This window comes from Atractosteus spatula, chromosome 4, assembly GCF_055471065.1.
Source record: "Atractosteus spatula isolate fAtrSpa1 chromosome 4, fAtrSpa1.hap1, whole genome shotgun sequence".
Lineage (NCBI taxonomy): Eukaryota > Metazoa > Chordata > Actinopteri > Semionotiformes > Lepisosteidae > Atractosteus > Atractosteus spatula.
This window is the reverse complement of record NC_142709.1, coordinates 51,763,390-51,784,796: the sequence shown is the minus strand read 5'-3', so window position 1 is coordinate 51,784,796 and position 21,407 is coordinate 51,763,390. Positions and strand designations below refer to the sequence as shown.

General features: G+C 37.6%; 1 protein-coding gene across 3 annotated transcripts; it reads left to right on the top strand.

Moving 5' to 3' along the window:
• Nucleotides 1–34: 34 nt before the first annotated feature.
• On the top strand, nucleotides 35–21,075 carry ofd1 (OFD1 centriole and centriolar satellite protein). Of its 3 annotated transcripts, none has more exons than XM_088912910.1 (23): nucleotides 35–107; nucleotides 1,644–1,746; nucleotides 2,192–2,392; nucleotides 2,761–2,829; nucleotides 2,939–2,969; nucleotides 3,509–3,616; nucleotides 3,770–3,906; nucleotides 4,252–4,425; nucleotides 4,932–5,038; nucleotides 5,815–5,934; nucleotides 7,378–7,451; nucleotides 8,318–8,409; nucleotides 9,051–9,240; nucleotides 10,915–11,018; nucleotides 11,714–11,825; nucleotides 12,623–13,243; nucleotides 14,159–14,297; nucleotides 14,870–14,961; nucleotides 18,293–18,412; nucleotides 19,066–19,220; nucleotides 19,552–19,725; nucleotides 20,321–20,388; nucleotides 20,918–21,075. In XM_088912910.1, the coding sequence occupies exons 2-23, from the start codon at nucleotides 1,651–1,653 to the stop codon at nucleotides 20,961–20,963; spliced, it is 3,030 nt and encodes a 1,009-aa protein (XP_088769036.1). In that variant the 5' UTR covers nucleotides 35–107; nucleotides 1,644–1,650; the 3' UTR covers nucleotides 20,964–21,075. The 3 variants fall into 3 exon arrangements, with proteins under 3 accessions (XP_088769036.1, XP_088769035.1, XP_088769037.1); XM_088912909.1 differs by having other exon boundaries at nucleotides 10,915–11,045; XM_088912911.1 differs by lacking the exons at nucleotides 18,293–18,412; nucleotides 19,066–19,220; nucleotides 19,552–19,725; nucleotides 20,321–20,388; nucleotides 20,918–21,075 and adding an exon at nucleotides 16,769–16,824 and having other exon boundaries at nucleotides 10,915–11,045.
• Nucleotides 21,076–21,407: the final 332 nt, after the last annotated feature.

Below are 21,407 nucleotides of genomic sequence, written 5' to 3'. Positions count from 1 at the left end.
AAGAACCGCCTTGATTTCAAAGCACCTGTAAAAACTTGTCGAGAGTCAGACGTCAGAGTGTGAACCAGGAAAGACACAAGGAGCGTCCGACGGTTACCAGGAGACAGGTAGCTTACTCATTTTTGTATTTATAAAAATAGTTAATAAATCCAGGATCCGTCCCGGTGCTTGTGCATTGCATTTGATTACAGCCATGTATTTAATGATTTATGTACTGAAATCGCGATCTGAAATAAAAGAATAAGGTTTGTTCTTCAACTTTTTTACATTTTGCGGAATTCCATCTTTTACTGTATGATTTCAGTTTTAAAACAGTACATATCGGGTAATCCACTTTTTAAGCTTTGACCTTAAACGCCACATATAACGCCTAGAGAATGATGTAATAGCAAATATGATGGTTAACCTATGTAATTTGGACAAGTGATATGATATTGCATGATATTTGCAATTGAACCAAAATGAAGTCAATAGTTTTACATCGTACAGTAATATAACCGATAACTTCAGATGATAAACTGTAGGAACTGTATTAGTCTGTCCAGAAAAGCGCCATGTAAGTGTAAGGAGTTGTTGTTATTATTATTAGTCTTTGGCAGATTTTAATGAAGTTCTTTACAAGTGCTGTACTACGTGAAGGTCTTGGTCAGAGTCTATTCAACAAGTAATCTGCTTCAAAGCCAAAAATGAACTGTTTAGAAAAGGGGTGGGACAACTTGTCCCGGAGAGAGTTACAATCCTGCGAGTTTTATACCTTGGGAACGGGCGACCCCTTTGACTTCTGTTTTTTTGTTGCAAACGAGATATTAATGGCAGGTTAATTGATGTATAATTGGGGTAGCCCAGTGATGCAGTGGCTAGTTAGTATTGCTGTCTCACAAACCTGGGTTTTGTGTTTTTGGGTCAATTTCCTGTGGTGTTATCTGCATGGAGTTTGTATATTCTCCCTGTGTCTGCATGAGTTTCCTCCCACAGTCCAAAGACATGCTGGTACAATAGGTTAATTGGGGTCTGGGAAAGTCTTGGTTGAGTGTGTGTTCGTGTCTGTCCTGTGATAGACTGGTGTCCTGTCCAGGGTGTACCTTACCCTTTGCTTGCTGTTGATTGTCTTCCAGCTTTCCCATTACTCTGTATTGGATAAAGAAAATGGATTGATGATGTACAATTTGTAAGTTGTACACATTTGTACAATGAGTAATTTGAGGTGTATTTTAAAAATGTACTTTCAGCATTGCAGAAAACTGAATGGGATTTGTAATTGGTGTCGATGCTGCACCAGTTTCTGAGTTTCAGAACTTACCTTATACAACTGTGTTTAATTGAATTGAACCTTTGCCAAAGGAAAGAAAAGCTAATTGTTAGAGTGTTTGATAGTACGCTTGTCATTCCCACAAATCTATTCATTGTACATTTACCACATATTAAGAGCTGTTTAGCTATATAAAGGGGCAATCAGTTAATAAAGAGCTTGACTGCTGTTAGGCAGCTCTGTAAGCTGATGTTGGAACAACAGATTGTGGGAATGTGGGTATTTTTCAAACCGATGACAGAATACAGGAATGGCTAGACAGCAGAAAAACAGAACAGTCTCCCAGGACAAATAGTGTTCATTTAGCCATTTTCTAATGTTTTTCTGCCTGCAGGTTTAACATGTCTGCCGCTAAAGAAGATGTTATTTCACCTGATGAAATGAGAAAGAGGCTTTACCAGACGTTCAAGAACCGTGGTGTTTTAGATACTCTTAAGGTACGTGTAGGAATTTTTTTAAGAGGGGGTCAGGGGTGATTTAGTTATTGGAAATTCAAAGGCCCAAATGCAACTATCTAGCCTTTCTCAACAATTAACATTTTCATCTCAAAATGTGCCGCTTTCTGAAGCTTATAGTCACCTTCTTTTAAGTGCATACTTGAAATAATCTGACTGTTAAATAGATTGATTTAGTTTTACAATAGGTAGACAGCCAGCTACAGAAAACGGTTGCCTACACTATAAAAACGAATTATTAACGGACATATTTCAATTAACCAAAAAAGATTTGCAGGTAGTTTTCAGGTAGTACATATAACAAGCCCTGTCCCAAATTAATAAAAAATGAATGACAGGCTGCATGACAACATTTATGACAACAAATACAGTATTGCTCTGTGATACCGTATTCAAAAATATTTTTTTTGTGGGCATTCCTATCTAGACGCAGCTACGTAACCAGCTCATTCAGGAGCTAAAGCACCCTGTGCTGAGAGGAGAGGTGGCTCTGAAGCCAGTCCCTGTGGAAGCTGATTCTGTCTTGGTGCAAGCCTCCAACAGTCTGGTAGCAGATCACTTGCGCAACGTTGGATATGAGTACACTCTGTCTGTTTTCTACCCTGAATGTGGCTTGGAAAAAGACAAGGCAAGTATTCCAGAGTTATTTATTTTGTTCTTAATTTACTAATAGTATGCAGGAAGACAAATAGTATGGTGGACAGAGTGCATAACACGTTCGAACAATACAGAAGTTGTACTGTAACTCCCAGTGGAGTGTCCATATTGTGTTTATCATGGCCTTTAAGTTTTGATAACTGCCGTACTGTACTGCCCATGTGAATGCAACTGAGTCTTATCCGGAAAAATGAAGAACCCCCAGAATTTTTCTAAACTCGGATGTTAAACTGTGTTTTTTTTTTAAATTGACAACTTTGTGTTTACAAACGTGAGAATAAGCCAGGTTTTAATTTGTTGATTAGATTTTGTTTTTGCTTCCACTCTTCCACTGAAAAGGTGTTTTCCACTAGAGATCTTCTTCAGCTGATGAAAATCAGCCCTCGCTCAGCCCTGTACAAATCCCTGGTATGTCAGACTGATTGTTTACCATGAGTTATAAGTAATATATACCACAGATTAATTTTCTTCTTTATGGCTTTGTTCCATAGTTTTGACTTAATTGTTTTAATTACAGACTTCAAGTATGCAAAAAGATGGCACAAAAGGTATGTTAGCGCTACCATTATTTGTCTTTTATGTCAAATATGTTTTATTGTAATGTGATGGCAACATTTCAAAGTAGTTTTTGAACGATGAGGATTCCTTCAAGCCTTAATTACTGAAGGCAGGAGCTGAATTCTGTTAGGTAATAAATCTAGTCACACAATCCACAATATCTGAAGAAAACCCTTCTCAGTTTTAAATATTTAACATATTCCACATCGCTTCCTGCCACATGGGATTCATCTTGCTTCAATATTTCTATGCACAAATTGATCCATAATGCCATTTACATCATGTAGTTGCACAGCTCCTAATGTAACTGTAATTACATAATAAAATTTTAAAGTCCTTTTTGTACCCTGTACAGAATTTATCTTATTTCTCACAACTGACTAATAATATGGTTTTGAACCATCATATCGAAGTCTTTCATTTATTAGTGCTAAGCAAATAAACATTTTAGGAGGTAGTACATGATATTGTATATTCCAGTAAAAAAAAGAAAAACAACATGTTATGTTTTTCTTTCAATCTCTTTCAGGTTTTCTAATGAAGCTGCTTATTGAATTGACAGACCATCACTTGCACAAAGAGCGTTGTGATGCAGACACCCAGACAGACTCCACCCCACAGTACAGAGAATCCCTAGGTAAGCACTTTAGCTACAGGTAGAAATGGCAAAATGGTAGAATATAAATTAAATATTGTTGTTAACCAAATTATTTTATTTTCTCCCTATAAAAGTAGCTGTGTTTGCCACAAGAAAACCTGCTTTCTTTTTACCGTTATATTCTTTTCATAGCTGAAAAACTTCAGATGATTGATGATCAGTTTGCAGCCCTTCATCACCAGGGTAATAAGTGGGAGTCTTTGGAAGCCAAGCTTGCAGAGTACAGGAAGGAAATCGAAGCACAAGTTCAAGCAGAAATGAACCAACAGGTACTTAGTCATTTTAAGCCAAGTATGTTATTTAGCACACCCAGCTGTGTAAAATGGTCTTACCGTTTCATTACAGTTCCGTCATTTTTCTCTTGAATGCATTTAATAATTCACTTCACTTGAATTGAATGCTGTTTTTTCATTTAACAGTGCGAAAGACTGAAGGAAAATCAGATGATAGATTACATTGCGCTTGAACTTTTTTTTTTGAGATTTTGATGAAACAGTCAAAAAAACCCACAGCATATTTACCAGATTTAAATGTAAAGACTCTACATCATCCAGCACCTTGAGATGTAATTTATATGTGCAATGGGATATTTATGGAAGTAATGTTTGGTGCAGCTGCAGCATTTTAAAGAGGTTGAACTGGCCAGGCTTAAGCTGGAGGAAAAGGAAAAATCACAGAAGGAAGTTTCGGAGCTGAGACGGGAAATGGAGAGGACCTACCAGATCAAATCAGAGGCCCTGATAAACCGGGAGAAGAATGCCATTGAGAGACTACAAAAGCAGCAAGAGGTAGTACAAGAGATAAAGGAAGGGAATAATCATGGGTACTGCATAACAGACGATTAAAAGATCCAGTACATGCTTATGCGTATCTTTCCCAGCCAAAAAGTCATAAACTTTAAAATATCAAACCTTATGTAAAAGGTCAATATTAGAAGATTTGTACAATTTATATTTGTAAAATTGTACAAGTGTTATATTTTAACTTAGAATTTAAGACAGCAGAGTGTTGTTACACCACAAACGTGCTACACATCTTAAACCAAGTAATGAAATAAAAGTATACATTTGATTATCCTACAGAGAACTACAGAGAACCTCATAAATACACTGTGTAGTTAAAAAAATTGCCCCTTATTTTAAAAAATAAATTCTTCTTAATAATATATATATATATTTAAAAATAAGGTTTTTCTTAACATAAAAGCACATAGGTTATTGATGGTATATTGTTTCCGAAATCTGACGCAGTGGTACACTTTTCATAAACTTAATTCTTTTTTTTCTTACCCTAGATTGAAGAAAAAGAAATCTATGCTCAAAGACAATCACTTCTTAAAGAGATTGAAACAGTAAGGAACAGAGAGGCAGAACTGAAGCAAAGAATAGAAGCTTTTGAAATGTAAGCCAATAAAGTCTAATTAGCTTAAGCACTGCAACAACAGACTATAATGATACCCTTGTGGGCAAGTAATGAGATTATACCTGTATGTGAACTCATTTGTATTAATAGCAAGTAAGCATGCAGTTCACCATTGTCATTTCTCTCTTTATGTGAAGCTCTAATCATATTTATGAAATGATTAAAACCTTCTAGTGTAAGTCAACTTACTATGTGCTGATCTTTTTTAAATTATTTTTATAAACAGGCTTACAGGTTTACCCACAGGTTATGTCAGCTGTGCTTAAGCAAGAACATATAGTTTCAATTAAACTATATTAATAATAAAATTAAGAAAAAGCAGGCCTAAAAAAATTAAGATTTAATGTGTGGATTGATTTTTATGAGGTACAGTATGTAGCTAAAACATGCTAAAAACATGTATAACATAGAGCTGTACATTTGTACATAGAGCTTTTTCCGTCTGTGACTAAAATGTACAGTACTCATATCTGATAGCTCTCTAACACTAGGATTTGAGACACTGTTCAGTCGGGCTAAGCACTTAGACTTCAGCCTAATGTTATTTCAGAAAATCCAAAAAAGCCTGACTATTTACGAACATTCAGCAAAGTGTGATAATATAAGGTTGTGAATTCAATGTGCAGGGCAACAGATATACACAGACAACATAAACAGCGAAAGTAGCTGGAATGGTATAATATATATATATATATTTTACACTTCAGTATTGTTGCCCTCCATCTATGTAGCTTTTTTTCCTGTTTGTTGCATAGGAATTACAGATTGCAAGACGAGAAGACTAAGACTACAGAGGAGGCTTTAAGACGCAGAGAGCTTGCGGTTAAAACCATTGAAGATACCTATGATCAGAAACTAAAGAATGAGCTTCTAAAGTATGAATGGCCTCTCATGGATTTTGCTGTTTGCTTTTCATGTTGGAAATGAATGTTGGAAATTTACTATCTGGATTCTTACACCTTTGTTTTGATCAACAGTATGGTATATTTGGATCCATATGATTTCTGGCTGCGGCTGTTCCTGCAACGTATGATGTATCCATAATTAAGCAAAATGCCCCATCTGGTGTTAATTTGGTTAAGCATTAGCAAATTCTTAAAAAGTGCTGTTCTTCTCAGTAGAATAGTAACAAAGCTAGATTCCTCTTGTGTGCTGAGTGCCTACAGGAAACCTGAACACTCAAGCACACAATTGTACATTTCAGCGTCTGCTGAGGTCAACTTGCCATAGCAGTGCAGAGAAATGTTTGCTTGTCTCACTTCAGTCAAACCTGTGTTGAGCGTCTACTACAGACTAAAGAACTTCACATTCACATTTTCCTGCTGGTACCAGCAGGTGTCACTGTTGGGCAGAGGTAGACAATAGGAAATGTATCAAGAGAAATAATGTCATCACATGTTGTGTGAAAGAGCCAATGTAAATAAGGTATTTTGTATTACCATCCAAGAGTAGTGGCTTAATCTGTAAGATGAATGATGTCCTATTTACCAAACAAAATATTTTTCTGTTAACTGAAACAATCTGCTTTAGTTGGAGAGGATTAGAAAGTCTTTTGTCTAGATGTGCTACACTTCTTTCAAATAAGGAGCTGACTTTTATACCTTCAGTACAGTTTTACATGTTAGTCAAGAGATGGAGCAGTATTCCTAAGGTTTCTGAAGTACAATATTGGCCTGGTCCATTTTTTTAATAGAATGTGCTTTATATCAACTGCAGGTAGAAGTATGTGAAGCATCAGTCACTCAATTCTACTATATACTTATACACTTATCCCAGCCCTGTCATTAACTGAGACTGTTAAGATGCAATTTCAGAGGCTATGCTCAAGCCTGACTTAAAAAAATCTTTTTAAATGAAAATATAATGTTCTTTTAGCTTCACCACAAATGAAATGATTATTTAAGTATTTTAGTCAGTAGATCTAGCAAGTATGAACAGCTGTCATTGGGCATTACAGCAATATACTAGAGCACACTGCAGTCAGAAACTCTGGCAAATGAAATTGTGTGAATTTATCATAAAACAGCATGGTATGAATTAGTATTTATATTACTAGTGCATTCACATCATGTTTAATAAAATAACATTTTGTATATTAATTGTTAGCTGGTTGTGTTCAAGGCTGCAGTTAAAAATGTATTGATAAAATCATGGCAGATCAAAAAATGTTTTTACGATCAATCAAAATGATAGTTAAGGGTTTTTTCTTATTCTTTTAAGTGTTTATAAAAGCTACAAAGAAAGAGGAAACAATTGTTTCAACCATTCTTTGTGTATTTTCTAAATATGAACTTGACGAGTCTAATTTTTTTTCTTAGATATCAACTGGAACTGAAAGAAGAATATCTGAAAAGAACTGAAAAGGTCACTGAAGATGAGAAAAGGATTAAAGGTGTGTTGCCTTTTAAAATGTTTTTATAATGGTTTTTTTTCACGAGAATTTTTGTTGTTGTTCGCAATAAGAGTTTTAAAGCAGATAACACTACCAGAAGCCCTTCAACAAAGTAGCTGAGGAAGAAATAATTTAACTAGCATCCCATAGTAGCTCACCTGAACTTTGACAGAGAAATAACAAATACAGAAACTGCTTTTCCTCAGTTTATTAACACAAACAATCGCCAATACAGAATCGAAGTACAGCCAAGCAGCGTTGCGTGTCCTTTGTAAAATAGTGCAAATGATCATGCAAATGATAGCTTAATTCTGTTTTCACACAATCTCAATGAAACAGCTAATGTAGAAACAGAGTACAAACAAGCAGCGGTTAGTTTTTGCAACATCCACACACGATTTCACAAGCTGCTCTTGTGGCATGGCTTCTGGGCAACCAGAAGATAATGGTGCCTCCGGTTTTGCACCGTGATTTGTATGTAGCTTGGTCCAGAAATAACCAGTACGTGCTTCATATCCGATGTCTGCCTCACTCAGAATCTATGGGTTTGTGCTTTAAAAGTGGTTCACAGTTCTAGCCCAGAATATTTTTTTGTTCCAGTTTTATACACTGTTACAGTTGCACTTTTAAGTTTTGCATTTGCCTTAGCCGTTATAATATATATATATGTAACAGTGTATAAAATATATATATATTATACACTGTTACAGTTGCACACCTGAAGAAGGCTCCACGGCCGAAACGTTGTGTTCTCTTTCTTCTTTTTTTCAGCATGGAATAAACCTATTACTTGTTCCTATATATATATAGGTCCAGCATAATTTGTTTGCAATTACCTTTTGTCTCATGTCTATGCTTCTTCTTAGCTGAAAGCCTCCGTTTACGGAAGGAGTTGGCTGTTCTTGATCACAAGACAGAGGAGCAGAGACAAGCCACTGCTGAAGTGAAGCGACTGCAGGTGCATTTATGTTGCGATATTTTCTGCGTGTGTGAAATGTATGTGTCTTAACTGGGTGCCTGGAAAGCGACACTGAAAGAAGATTAAATGGGAAAACGTGGAAGGTGAAGCTGTGCTGTGGAGTGGTCTGTCAGCATGTGTTGTAATATTATGTTTTGGCCCCTGATAATAAACATCTTATGCTGACGAGAACCATCAGACTTATGTAATATGTTCCTTTTCAAAAGCTGGCAAAAATAACTTTAGGCAGTGGAGTGGACTGCTGTGCTAATTTGATATAACATGAAGTGATCTTTTCAGCGGTGGTTTTAACTCTCATTTAAGTGTACATGGATAGTTGGAAAAATTATCATCTCAATCTAGAAGGCAACAGCAGAGACCAGTGATGGTCAAAAAGCATTTTTATTTATTATTTTACTTAATTATAAATATTTTTTTAATTATAAAAACTATATTTTAATTTTTAATGAGAAATTGTATTGATGTATTTTGGATTTGTTCTGTAGCGTTCCATAACCAGGTTTCGGCTTTACAAGTGGGCCGAAATTAAAGGTTATAGTACTAATTGCACAACAAGGTTTAAGAGGGAGCACCATGATGCTGTCCCCAAAGCAAATGTTTTCTTTTTTGACTTTCTCTAGGTAGAGCTGGATGCCGCAATGTCACAAATATCTTTACTAACACAACAAACCAAGCTGCTCAAGGAGAGGCTGGAGGAGACTACAGACTACCCAGTGCTCAAGAGAGAGAGGCTGGAGCTCCAGGCCCAGGTGAGGCTCATTACAAGGCACCTTGAAGACGCCCAGGAAGAGAACCGCCAATTTAAAGCAGGTGAGTGCGTCATCTTCCAACACTGTCTGGAGGCTTGTGATAAACGAATCTTGGGCTTTCTCTGTAGATGACTGAGACTAACAGCAAGAGTCAAAATGGTTTCGAAAACCAACCAAAGCCTTGAGAATTTTTTTCTTAAGTTTGTGTGCGCATATGTTTTAAACATCCACCTTAACCTATATGTTTACTGTTTTAATTAGCCAGCACATTCCCAGTGTGAATTCCCAGTTCTCTGAGTCCAGCAGGGGCAAGCTGGGACCAGTATTGTGGGGGACTTATTTAGGACACTCTGTGCCTGTCAATGTGCTGTTTCTTGGCAGCAAATCCTGTACCACAGACAGTGCTGGGAAACAGACTTGAAGCCCTGTGAAGCATGGGTCAGCGCACTAATACCATAGGACAGACAGCCTTCTTTATGGGGGGCTGAGTGCCAGGACAGAAGCAAGAGACTGCATTGAACTCACTGTTGTTTCCTGTTTGTGAGGGAGCTTGATTCAGCACTGTTACATTCATTTGCAATCGTCAGCCAAGTAACAAGTGCTTTGCATTGATGCTAGGGGTTGCAGAAAAACTAGATTCTTTTGTACTCAAGTTAAGTTATGTATTTTCTCCATATGAGGGCAGCAACACATAAATATAAATATTGTTTGTTTTCCTTGACGTGTGCTGTTATATTTTGTGTAATAAATGTTCAACAGCACAATGTAAAAAAACTAATGGGCCTAACAAATGTGATGCTAACAGCACCTTTAGCAGTTGTTTATAAATTGTTTCTGCCTCGTCCCTTGATGATTAAATCCATATCAGTCCATCTGTTTAAGGTAGTTTTTTTCAGAGACACCTTGTATGCTAAAAGACAATTTAACTGTCACCTTTATAGAAGCTGATTTACAGTCAATGACGTACTTAAGCAAAGACACGAAGAGGACTAAATGGAAGAAATGGTCATACTATCACAAATACAATGACAAAAACAGTGGACATTACAACATTAAACTGTCCAGTCTCGGTGTAGAGTGGATGAATGGTAAAGAAAATGATACTAAATGAGCTGCAGAAATTTGAATGGATGCGCTAGAGATGGTTTGCTGATGCATTGATACCAGTTAGGAGAGAGATGCACTACTCCTGTCTAGAGAGAACAAGGACTTGGACCCGAGGCTGAGTGAAGTGAGATAAAAGCTGCATGTTCTTTGAAGCTTTTCAGCCACTGATGCATACTGGGCTGGACCATTCGCTCCCTTTGAATTTTTTTCAGGAAGGATTCATTTATTAATGCATTCATTTTTTGATGATTTCATTGTGAACGTATCTAGTGTTATAGAATTATGCATTCAAAACTTTGTTTTAAATGAGTTAAATTGTGTCTTATCTACCATATGCTAGGATTAATACTATCATAAAAGTAGAGTATAACAAACTATTTACTACTTTGAATGAATTATTTAATAACATTCCTGGGGATGGAGGGTGCTAAACATTGTAACTGACTTCATGTGGATCTCCCAGGGTGAAATTTGAGTCGTTCTACAAAGGCTGTGTGTCAGAAACCAAGACTATTAATGTGCACATTTGCAGATTACAAGTTACGTTTTTTATTCAGGTTTAAAAAAAACAAACAAACTAGTTTTGTAGTTTTATTTGCTAATTACAGGGTGTTGTTTGCTTTTGTAGCTCTACGTCAGCCCACTGCTGAGTACTTGGCTCTGCAGACCGAGGTGAGGAAAATGGAAAATGCCAGGAAGCTGGATGAAGAGGAGTTTGAAAATCAGAAACAGGTGCTGGAGAGGCAGTTACAAAATGAGGTCAGAAAACCAGGCTGTTTTGTACGTAGACTTGCGTTTCAAAAGTTGCCATGAAAGAAAAAGGAAAACGATATTTAGAGCCAATGCTGCCATGTGAGCTTTGACATACTTGTGCATCTCTGCAAGCATAATCTCTGGCGTGAATGCTGTTTCATTTTGAGCACAGGTGCCACAGTCTCTCGAGGCTCACTGGTGCTTCAGCTAGGCATGGTCGTGCAGTGCGTGCCCGCAAAAGCAATTGACTGCTCCCTTTGTTATTGCCTCATCAAAATGTTTGCTTTCCATTCAGTACTCCCACTTTTCTCTCATTTAGCAGATACGTTTACCTCATTTGCTTCACTTACGAATCTTATCTTGCAAAGACAAAGAAAAGGCACCAATCAGAATGTGCTGTTCTGATTAAACGTGTCGATTAGCACATCCCATGTGTGCAGCCTTATTATCTGTTATGCTCTGCCGACATTTGACCTGGAGATGGAAGATTTTTGGCAGTGCTCTTGTCTGTGATAGAACAATATTTGGTGCTACAGAATAGCACTGCTTATAGCACTAGTTTTTGCACCCATGATTCCTAGAGTCTCTTTCATTGGGGAAATGATAAATAAACCAAGACCCCCTAACTCAATTGTGGCATTGTCTGAATTGGGAAACTCCTTCTTTTTTCACAGATTGAGCGTTCTGCTCAGTTGAAGGCCCAGCTCATGGAATGTGAAGAGAGAGCAGAATGGCTAGCTACCCATGCAGAGGATGTGAAAATACAACTAAAACAAACACAGCTGGGTTAGTCTTTTTCCCTTTAAGTCATACATAACAATTGAAGATAATCGTAGTCTTATGTGACCTATTTACAAAACATGTATTTTGGGGGTAAAAAACATTTTTTAAAAAACTTTAAAGCACACAAACAATAGTGTTTGATTAATTTTCATTGTGACCTGTCGAACATATTAATAGTAGGTAGCTTTGGTTCAAACAGAGGTACAGCATGTCTTGTCCAATTAATGTTGTTTCTGACACCTTTCTGTACTGCTACCTGTTACCAAGTGCAGCAGCTTCATGTTGGTGCAAAGTTATAAGCAGGTTGAACAATATGTGGACCAGATTGCTTTTCTACAACTATACAGTGCTTATGAATATGGAAAAGCTTGAAATATAATGTTTTTAAAACCAGCTGTTGTTTAAACATCTCTGAAAATGAATGTAAATCATGATTTATGAGTGCTTCAGATCATTACATAACATTTCCTGTGAATGAATGGCTGCAAAATAAACAACTGAGATATTATATGGCATTGTGAATCCTGTGTTTAAATGTTTCAGACTGAGGAGAATCTCAGAGCAATTGATTGTGTGTATTATATGCAAGTGTGTACAATTATCATGATAACCTGTCTTAATTTCTGCATATGAATCACCTGCTTCAGAATTATTTTTAATTTGTTTCTCCATACTTTCTATTCAAAACCAATATAGTTCCTTGCAATCCAGCCTTTTAGGAGTTTTTAATCACCATTACTATATTTCTCATCTGTCTTTTTCCTTCTCTTTCTGTGTTCTGCATCTTGTGATGGCTGCAGCATTGGAAAATGAAGTCTTCCGCAACCCAAAGCCTTCTCTAGTCGATCGCTCTGTCCTCGATCTCACTGCTGATAGGATTGTGCCGCCTGATCTCTACGTCGATGGGCCTGTTCAGAAGAGCAGGAGAGTACCCGAAGGCTCTCTCTTTGAACCTGCAGCAGGCCTCGCCTCTACCAGTCAAAGATACTTGAGGCCTCGGAGCAGCTCCCTGGACCCTGACACCGAGCTGGTGGCGGGGGCTAAGGCACGAATCAGGGAACTGGAAAAGGAGGCGGAATGTTTGGAAGAGGCCTACAGGAACTACCAGCACAGGGTCATCCAGGCGGCGGCGTTGGGCACTCCAACACCAGGGCCGCAGTCACCCCAGCAACAGCATTGTGCCGTCCTCAGCGGGATCCCCTCTGCTTCCCCCCCCAGAGTGACATTCGCGGATGACATGCTTGGCTCCCATGAGCTGCTTTCCCGTCAGTTTAATGGGCACCTGCTAGATTCCTTGAGTCTAAATGGTGGAGCGGAAACAGCAGGGGTTCAGACCCCACCCGAGCGAAACTCGCCCAGACGCCTGTCCTCCACTCCTCTTTCGACATCTAAAAGGAAATCTAGGAGGAGAACTGCAGAAGGTAACTTTACCTTTCACCAAGTAGAATATGACATGCAGTCCTTTTATTTATTTTCTGCATTATTCTTTATTACGGATTAGCATGCTTCTTTCCTGAAATTAAAAGCTTATGTTTCTAGTTTCTTCTATGTTCCATGTTTTGTTTCTGCTGTATGGGCCATTTGGCACATCATGGAGCTCAAACACAAATGAGTTTTATGAGCGAAAGGATCTGAGGATCCTATCCAGCTGGTTCTCGAACAATGCAATGATATTGACTTCAGCACCTTGACTGGGTAGCTAGCTAGACTTGCACAGCCTTTTGTTTAAACTAGTGCTTCCTCTTCTCCTCTTTATGAGCACAAGCTTTTAGACCCCCTTTGTATATCCTTAAAATAAGTTTTACATGTCAGATGATTTTAGGTAGGTTGCATTAATTTGTTGCAGTGTACATCGGTTCGCATTTAATTCCATATTGTATTCATTTATACAAGATACACTGATTTGTTTCACAACAGAGAAGCAATGAAAATAAAGTTTTTAACATCTGAAGTGAATAGAATGAATAAATGAATGAATAAATGCTGATTGTATATAGTTGCTAGCAGCCCCCTTTACCACATTTTTTGCTTTAATAAGATACTGTAAGATGTCATACATAACCATTACCAGTTGAGTTGTGATTGTAACATTGTGTACAGTACATGCTCCAGAGTAAACAACGACTCTTTTGAATGAGTAGTGCTTCCTATGCTGGTCTTTTAAAATAATGGAAGGGGTGTTAGTTCATATGCAAAATGCTCAGGGTAATTCTTTTTGATTTACCTTTATCAGGCACCAGTTTTACAACTCTTCTTACCTCGGAAACACAAAACAGTTAAAGTTCAAATTGACAACATTGAATACATTGACAACAATAGTATTTTTTGTTCTTCAGATAAAGATGATTCCCATACAGCCTCTCACCACAGTTTGCCTGAATGGCAGATACCTCCTAGGGAACACCCATCGTCTTCCGCTGATATGAGTGTTCTTGGCAGTCCTCCTTTAAAAAGTACAGCTAGAGAGCGTGCCAGGTAAATCAGAATTCACATTCGCTGCGTGCTGTCGTGCTCTGTCTCCATATGACAAGAAATGGTGAACAATGTAGAACAACAAATACAAAAAAAAAACAACCAAATCAATCATGGAAAAATAAATCGTGGAAAACCCACAGAACTGCAACTTAATCCCTGGGGATCCTGAATGTCTCATTCAGTTAAAAGGCTCCCTTCAAAGTGCAGAAATGGCCTTATAGCAGCAAGGATTCTGGTTTTAATTAAGTAAGAATGTAGATGGGTTATTTATGGGGACCGGACCATCACCGCTTTCAAGAAGTGGGCAGTGAAAAATCAATAACATATTGAAATGCTGCACTCTTTATATAACCCATGGAAAAAGTGCCACAGCCCTGCATCTACTTAATATTTGTTTGATGCTTGGATGTTTGCTGTTAAAGCAATGTGAATGGCAAAAAATGCAAATGTGCTTCATTTACAGTATGTTTGTATCTCCTGGTTCTGAAGTATGTCTTATTGACGTACATAATGTTGAGAGGGCTACCTACTGTGAGTGGACATGTTAAACTGTATTTCTTTTCTTCTTACAGTTCCCAAAAAACAGCTGAAAGTCTTTCAAGCTCAGGGTCTTCACCACCTCCTGAAAAGATTTCTGTTCAGGATCTTACAGAACCCTCAGGAGGTAAGTTGTCATTGCTTTGCATTTTATCAGAAGAACTGATCCTGAAAAGAACAGTCTTTGTAGCAATATATACAGTAATTTACTGTTATACTGTGAATCACTTAGCCTTTTCTTTTATAAAAGCCCCCAGCTTTTATCAAAAGAAGGTCCTACAAAAATCTTTGTACAAATAGTTTGCATGCCATGCATAGTATTGTAAAAAACTAACAGATGTTAAAACACTTGAAAGAATAAAATCATAACATTTTACAGTAAAATCTACATGATGTTCTTAATTCCAAACGCTTTTGTTTTTCAACACATTTTTTACAGATTCCAAAATGTTGACATCTGTTTTTCTAATTTAAAAACAAAATAGGCACAAAAGTTGTACCAACATAAATCAAATAGAATTAAGCGAATAGAGCTGTAGCGCCCAAACTGTATTACATGCAATCTGGAATTAGTGAGGTTTTCACTTTAAAGAAACACAACAAACAAACTGAAATGAAAATCGCCCAAAATGAAGTGTTTGCGTTTTCATTTTCTTCAAGGTTTACCATATACAGCAAAGCGTAACTCGGGGCTGTTTCAGTTACTCTGATGTTGCTGCCTATATGGTTGTTAAATTTGATGTTTCTGGCTATATGAGTTTGTTGTGATATTTTTACAGTAACGGGGAAGTGAATGTTTTTTTTTATTTCTTTCAGATGTCCTTTTGGCACAGTTAGTATTACAATGTAGATTTTACAGGCATTATTATATGCCATATAGGCAACTGTTCTATAATTGCCACATATCCACATAAATATAAGAATCTTTTCTGTACTTGACAATCATTAAGAGACTTCCACTGGAGTACTGTTTATTTTTGGTTCAAAGTGATTCACATTTTCCATGATGAACCTTGTATAAAACTGTTCTTGTTTTCCTGTCTGACCTGGTTGGTACTGTAGAGTATGTGTACTTTTTAAATCAGTTGAGTCTTCTTCACACTGGAACAATGTAAAAACATTTTTGGGGTTATCAGTATATTTTATACAAAACACAGTAGTTTCTAATTAAGTATAGCATAATTGTAATTCTGATCCTGATGAAGCCTTTTGTATACCAAAATTTATGTAGCATTTAGTTTTTTTCCCAAAGGAGGGTGATTGTGAGTCAAGCTTATCTTATAGTTTTATATTAAAAATTGATTTTTGCCTGACGACACCTTAACAACTATGGGTGTGCACTCTTTCTTCTTTTTTTGAAATATTTCTGAACAGTTATCACAAATAATGTGAGGATTATTGACTATCAAATACGTAATCATTACTCGATAATCAAGTGTTGAAAAGAAATTGGACAACCATGATGGGAAAGCTATGAAAATATTTAAGAAGCACAGCAATAAAATGGAGGCAGGGACTAAACAAAGGAAATACCACAGAATGACAGTTCACCACACAAAATGTGTGAGCAAACACAATAAAACTTAAACTGTTTTGTTTTTTCATTTAAACCAAATAAGTCACTTGACAGTAAGTTCATATTTCAAGCAAGAATGGATATATTTACAGAGCAATCTGAGCGCTTATGGGCACAAAAGCAGCGTCCCAGGACTCTCCACTCCAGAGTCCTAACCACTGCTCCATACTGCTGCTTTGATTTATTTGGGGAAAACTAAGCACAGCCTCTATAAGGGTCACGAAATTCACAAGAGCAATTCTGTTTTATTTTCTGTGAGCAAAACCAAAATGCAAACCTTTACTGGAAACAGCACTCAGAAGAAGTTTAGAATTCCCCTGTCAAGTCGCTGAAGAAGCCTGATGTTTTTTTTACACAGAATTACATGAATGGAAATTCCTATTCTAGCAGGATTGTGACCCCTCAGTATTCTGGAAACTCGAGCCTGCTGTTGCGAGGAGGAAACCAAGGTTGCCTACCACTGAGCTGTATGTGTTGTGTTAAAGAATGGGCAGCAGGGTTAGCAGGAGAGTTACCAGGAACTGATTTCTAATTAAAAACAAAACTTCACACTATTAAGGACACAAGGTTAGCTTGAGAACGCTTACTGTAGTATTTAATCATTTTAAATATTATTGACTTTAAAATTAAAAATTAAAATCCATTTTAATTTTAAATATAAAATGTTGTGCGCAATACTTTTTTTTTACATCAAACATTTCCCATTCATTAGCTATTTACAAGCTTAGACCTGGCAGAAGTAAATAAAATGGCTTTCATTTTTGTCAAATACATACTTGGTTTATAGGTTCAGGAAGAAAGTGTTTATTGACTGGCCTGGAAAAGGCACAGTAGCTGAAATATTATTTAAACCAACCAATGCTATATAATGGCCTTTGAAATGTGCTAGATATTGTTTGATCTCTTAAGCTGACAGGGCAGGGCCGGGACACTGTGCTTCCGAACGGTCTAGAGCTGGATTTACTCCCTGCTTTCTTCCAGCGCCCTGAGCAAACGGGGAAAAGCTTGGACTGTGCACCGCGCTGCACGTCCACTTCACTTTCATCACCATGCCCCCGGAGGCTTGTCCTGCCAATGCTAGATTATTCACGGCAATTTCATCTCCCATTCACTATAAATACCGCTCGCCCTTCAGGTCTTTCCTGTTAGCTCCCTTCCCGATTCCCTTCCCTTGGCTGTTGGAAGCACGCACTAGCACATGACCAAAACTCGTTTTTAAATGAAATCATAAATACCTATTACACGACATCTGCGCCCCACATCATTGATCTAAGCATTAACACTAATGTCTTTTTTTAATGTCTTCACATAACTTCTTCAGGATTCTAGTTCAGAACAACCAGACAACCTTCCCGTTTGAAGCTTAACCTCTGTTTTCAAAACGTGGACTGTTTCCCGTGCTTGAAGTCTAATTGTTTGTTGTTTTTTTGTGTGGCATTGCACTATTTTTTTGGGGGGATGAATCACCTTCCAATACCAAAAAAAAATATCTAGAGCATACTGTAAGTTATATTAATATTTTGCCTACTGTGCCTTTTCCAGGCTGGTCAGTGAATGCTTTCTACCTGAAAATATCAATCGGTTAGACCTGATTTATGTTTATGTATTTAATGAAAATGAAAGTTATTTTACTTGCTTTTGCCAGTTCTGAGCTTGTGAATCAGTGACTAATGAATGTGACACATTTTATGTTGTGTTTAAAGGCAGACTTGTGAAGCAAATGCATTGTTTTGTCAACGTGCCAAGTCTATAAACTGGTAAAGGACAAGTTGTTATGTCTCCTTAATGAAGTGCTGGCTGATTAGGAATTCTGTGTCCGTTCCCCTGTCTTCCTCCGTTATAATGAGGAAATAAAGAGGCCATTGTGCTGTTTTTATTCTAGATCACAGTGACATTCTGAAGCAGCTTGAGAGTGATGTGTCCCATCAATCTGGTGAGAATATGAATAGGCACAGTGTCACCACACCAGAGCCAGCAATAGCTACTTCTCAGCAAGACCCCGGTGAGTGCCCATCTAAATCCTCTCCCCATGCTCATTACTTGCAAAAGCAGCATAGCTGAACCTTTTAGAAGAGTTATCATCGCTGTATACTGTGCAAGCATTATAATATATACTGCAAGACTTAAATGATACTTAAGTTAATGGCCCTTATTTGCCATAGAGTGCTTTTTGCATGTCTGTACCTATTGTAGTATACTACACTTATATTTATTCTCGGCTCTGTCCAATATGCAGATGTAAACTAAGCAGTGAAGATTCGTGAAATATCCATATGGTGCTTCCATAATTGCTGTACTGAAACATAAAAAACTGAATAGAAGACTAATGTACTTTTAAGAGAATTTCTGCACATGTAGCATATTTTTCTCTTGATATTGTATGAATAGATTTGATATAAGTATGTAATATTTTGAGCGATATACATATGGTCATACAGGAGACAATTTCACAATCAGTAGCTAAACAGGGACATGGGTTCACAATTTGAAACTAAATGGTAATTCATTTAGGGTGGAGAATTGGTAATATTGTTGTACTGGGGCGAATGAACTCTTGTTTGCGTTCTTAGGTTCTTTTGAACGCTCATGGGTTTTGGGGACCTATTATAATAACTGAGATATTTGAGGATTTATTTAAAAAAAAAACTATTGCAGAATTAGTTGAGCATCAAGCTGCTGAACAGCAGGATAAGAAGGAGGAGGAGGAGGAGGCGGCAGAGAGATGGGAGCTGGAGAGGAAGCAGCGAGAGGCCAGGAGACTGCAGGAGAGACAGGAGGCCATGGAGAGGGAACAGAGGGAGCTGGAGAGGGTGAGGCCTTGCTTATCATTTCGGTGTAAAAGCCTGCGACACTTGCATCTCTGCCACCCTTTCTAGTGCGAGATCTACTGACAAAAACAGCCAGCTGGCTTCTGTGACGCTTGGCCTTTTCAGAGGAGCCAATATTTCCTTTTTTTACCTTCTGTCAAGAGTGGCCTTTTATCTATTTTTTTTTATTTTCATTTCTTCAAAAAAAACAACTTTAGCAGTGTTCGGTGGTTAGATCTTTGTGGTATGATTACACGAGGTGGATGATGTTGATGGCACTAAGAAACGTGAAGTCCCAGCTATTCATTGTCTTTCTGTACGTCTCTATTGAAAGCTCATGGAAGAGGAACAGCAGCATCGTGAGCCCAGTTTGAAAGGACCGGCAGGGAATGACACCGCATCCAAGGACCCTGAGGGAGAGGAAGCAGACCTGAGATCTAAAACAGACCCTCTTGAGAAATACATGAAAATTGTCATGCAGAACAAAGAACGGGGTCAACAAGAGCAGGTAAAAATATGTGGTTCTTTTAACAGCACTACAGGTTTAAATAAGCTGTTTTCCTAGGTGACTAATGATTTTAAAGCACACGACAGCTGTCTTTTTTATAATAGCTATCCTGCTGTTGTCCATTATCGGGTAGGGGTTAGGGCTCTGGACTCCAGACCACTGCTTTTATAGCCCTGAGTAATTCAAATAGATTCACTCAAAATTGCCTCAGTAAAGTGCCCTGTTTTATAAACGGGTCCTTTCCAGGTTGTCATTGTAAATGGGATTCGTTTCTCAGCTGACTTATCAATCATTAAAAAAAGCATTTGAAAAAATCCTGCCACAAAATGTGGTGCATGCTTGTGCTTTGCTGTGACTTCTTTCATAAAAGGCCTTACAGAGCGAGTCATTATAAGTGCTTTGAGCCACAGTATTGCCATGATGCCAAAGCTATAGTAGACCTCATCTCATTTTATTTCTGTGTAAAAGACAATAATTATTGTGCATTAGAGATTGGAAGTGCGTTACTTGCTTATCCCAGCACAGAAGGAAACTTGATAAAACAATAGCAAATCTATCCATTGAAATATCTAAATTAATTCAATTGATTTTTCAGAGTTCAAGCAAGGAAGCAAGAGAGCAGGAGAGCTCCATAGCTGAAATACTGTCTGATAAGGATGAAAGGTACTGTACAGTGTGAAAACCCTCTTTTATGATGTTTTTTTGCATCAACATGATATTCAGTCTTGTGTGTTTGTGAGTGATTTGGAGAGTGTTATTTAAACAACATCGATCTGATTCAGTGTTCAGCAAAACATCTTGTTAAACTGTTAAAACTGAAGAGTGTTGATTCCAAGACGAGTGTTGGTTTATGAAAGGGGAGTGCCGGTTGAGGACTTGCAATCTCAATGGTGAATAAGGAAAACGGCACCAAGGTGGAAAGGCAGGGGTAGCACTGTGAGGGTCACTTCTTTTCACTGTAATAGACATGATGGGAAAACTAGACTCCGTCCTCTGAGAAGATTCAGTCAGCAGTCCTCCTGTTCTTATTGTTCATATTTAACATTCTTTGCAATAATGTCACCTTTCTAACTGTATCTCAGCCAGACACCCTCATTGCTAAGGAATAGCAGTAAACAGAATAGCATGACGGCTGTAAGGTGCAATGAAGGCTTATTACTTATTACTTACTTGATGTTTCTTTCTGTTCCAGCATTGCTGCCCTCTCGCATGATGATGCCGATGACGATTTTTGGTGAACTTAAGTTTAAAGCTGGCCTTTTCGTTTAAAGCACTGTTTGTTTGTTTTTTGCGCATAGTGTCCATAATAGTATGTTTAGGATTAAAGTTATTTTAAACGGAAGAAAAAAACGTTTTCACCTTTTTTTAATATGTCCCTGTGACAAACACTGTATCTCACATTTATGGTCACACGTGCTTCCTGTTAAGAGAATAGAAATACAATGACCCAACCTTTTCTTTATTTTACGTATTTCTACAGCAACTTTTTAAATCCAAATAAGCAACAACTAATTAATGAAGTTCTACAGAAATCACAAGCTACTAACCAATATGCCTTGTTGATGTTTCTGTGCCCAATAAAATGGTAAAGCTCTGCTTAGGAATGGTTTTCCACCTCGCTAGTAGCTCATAGATCGATCACTATGGAAATTGCACGTAACCCCACAAACCCTGCCTTTTCT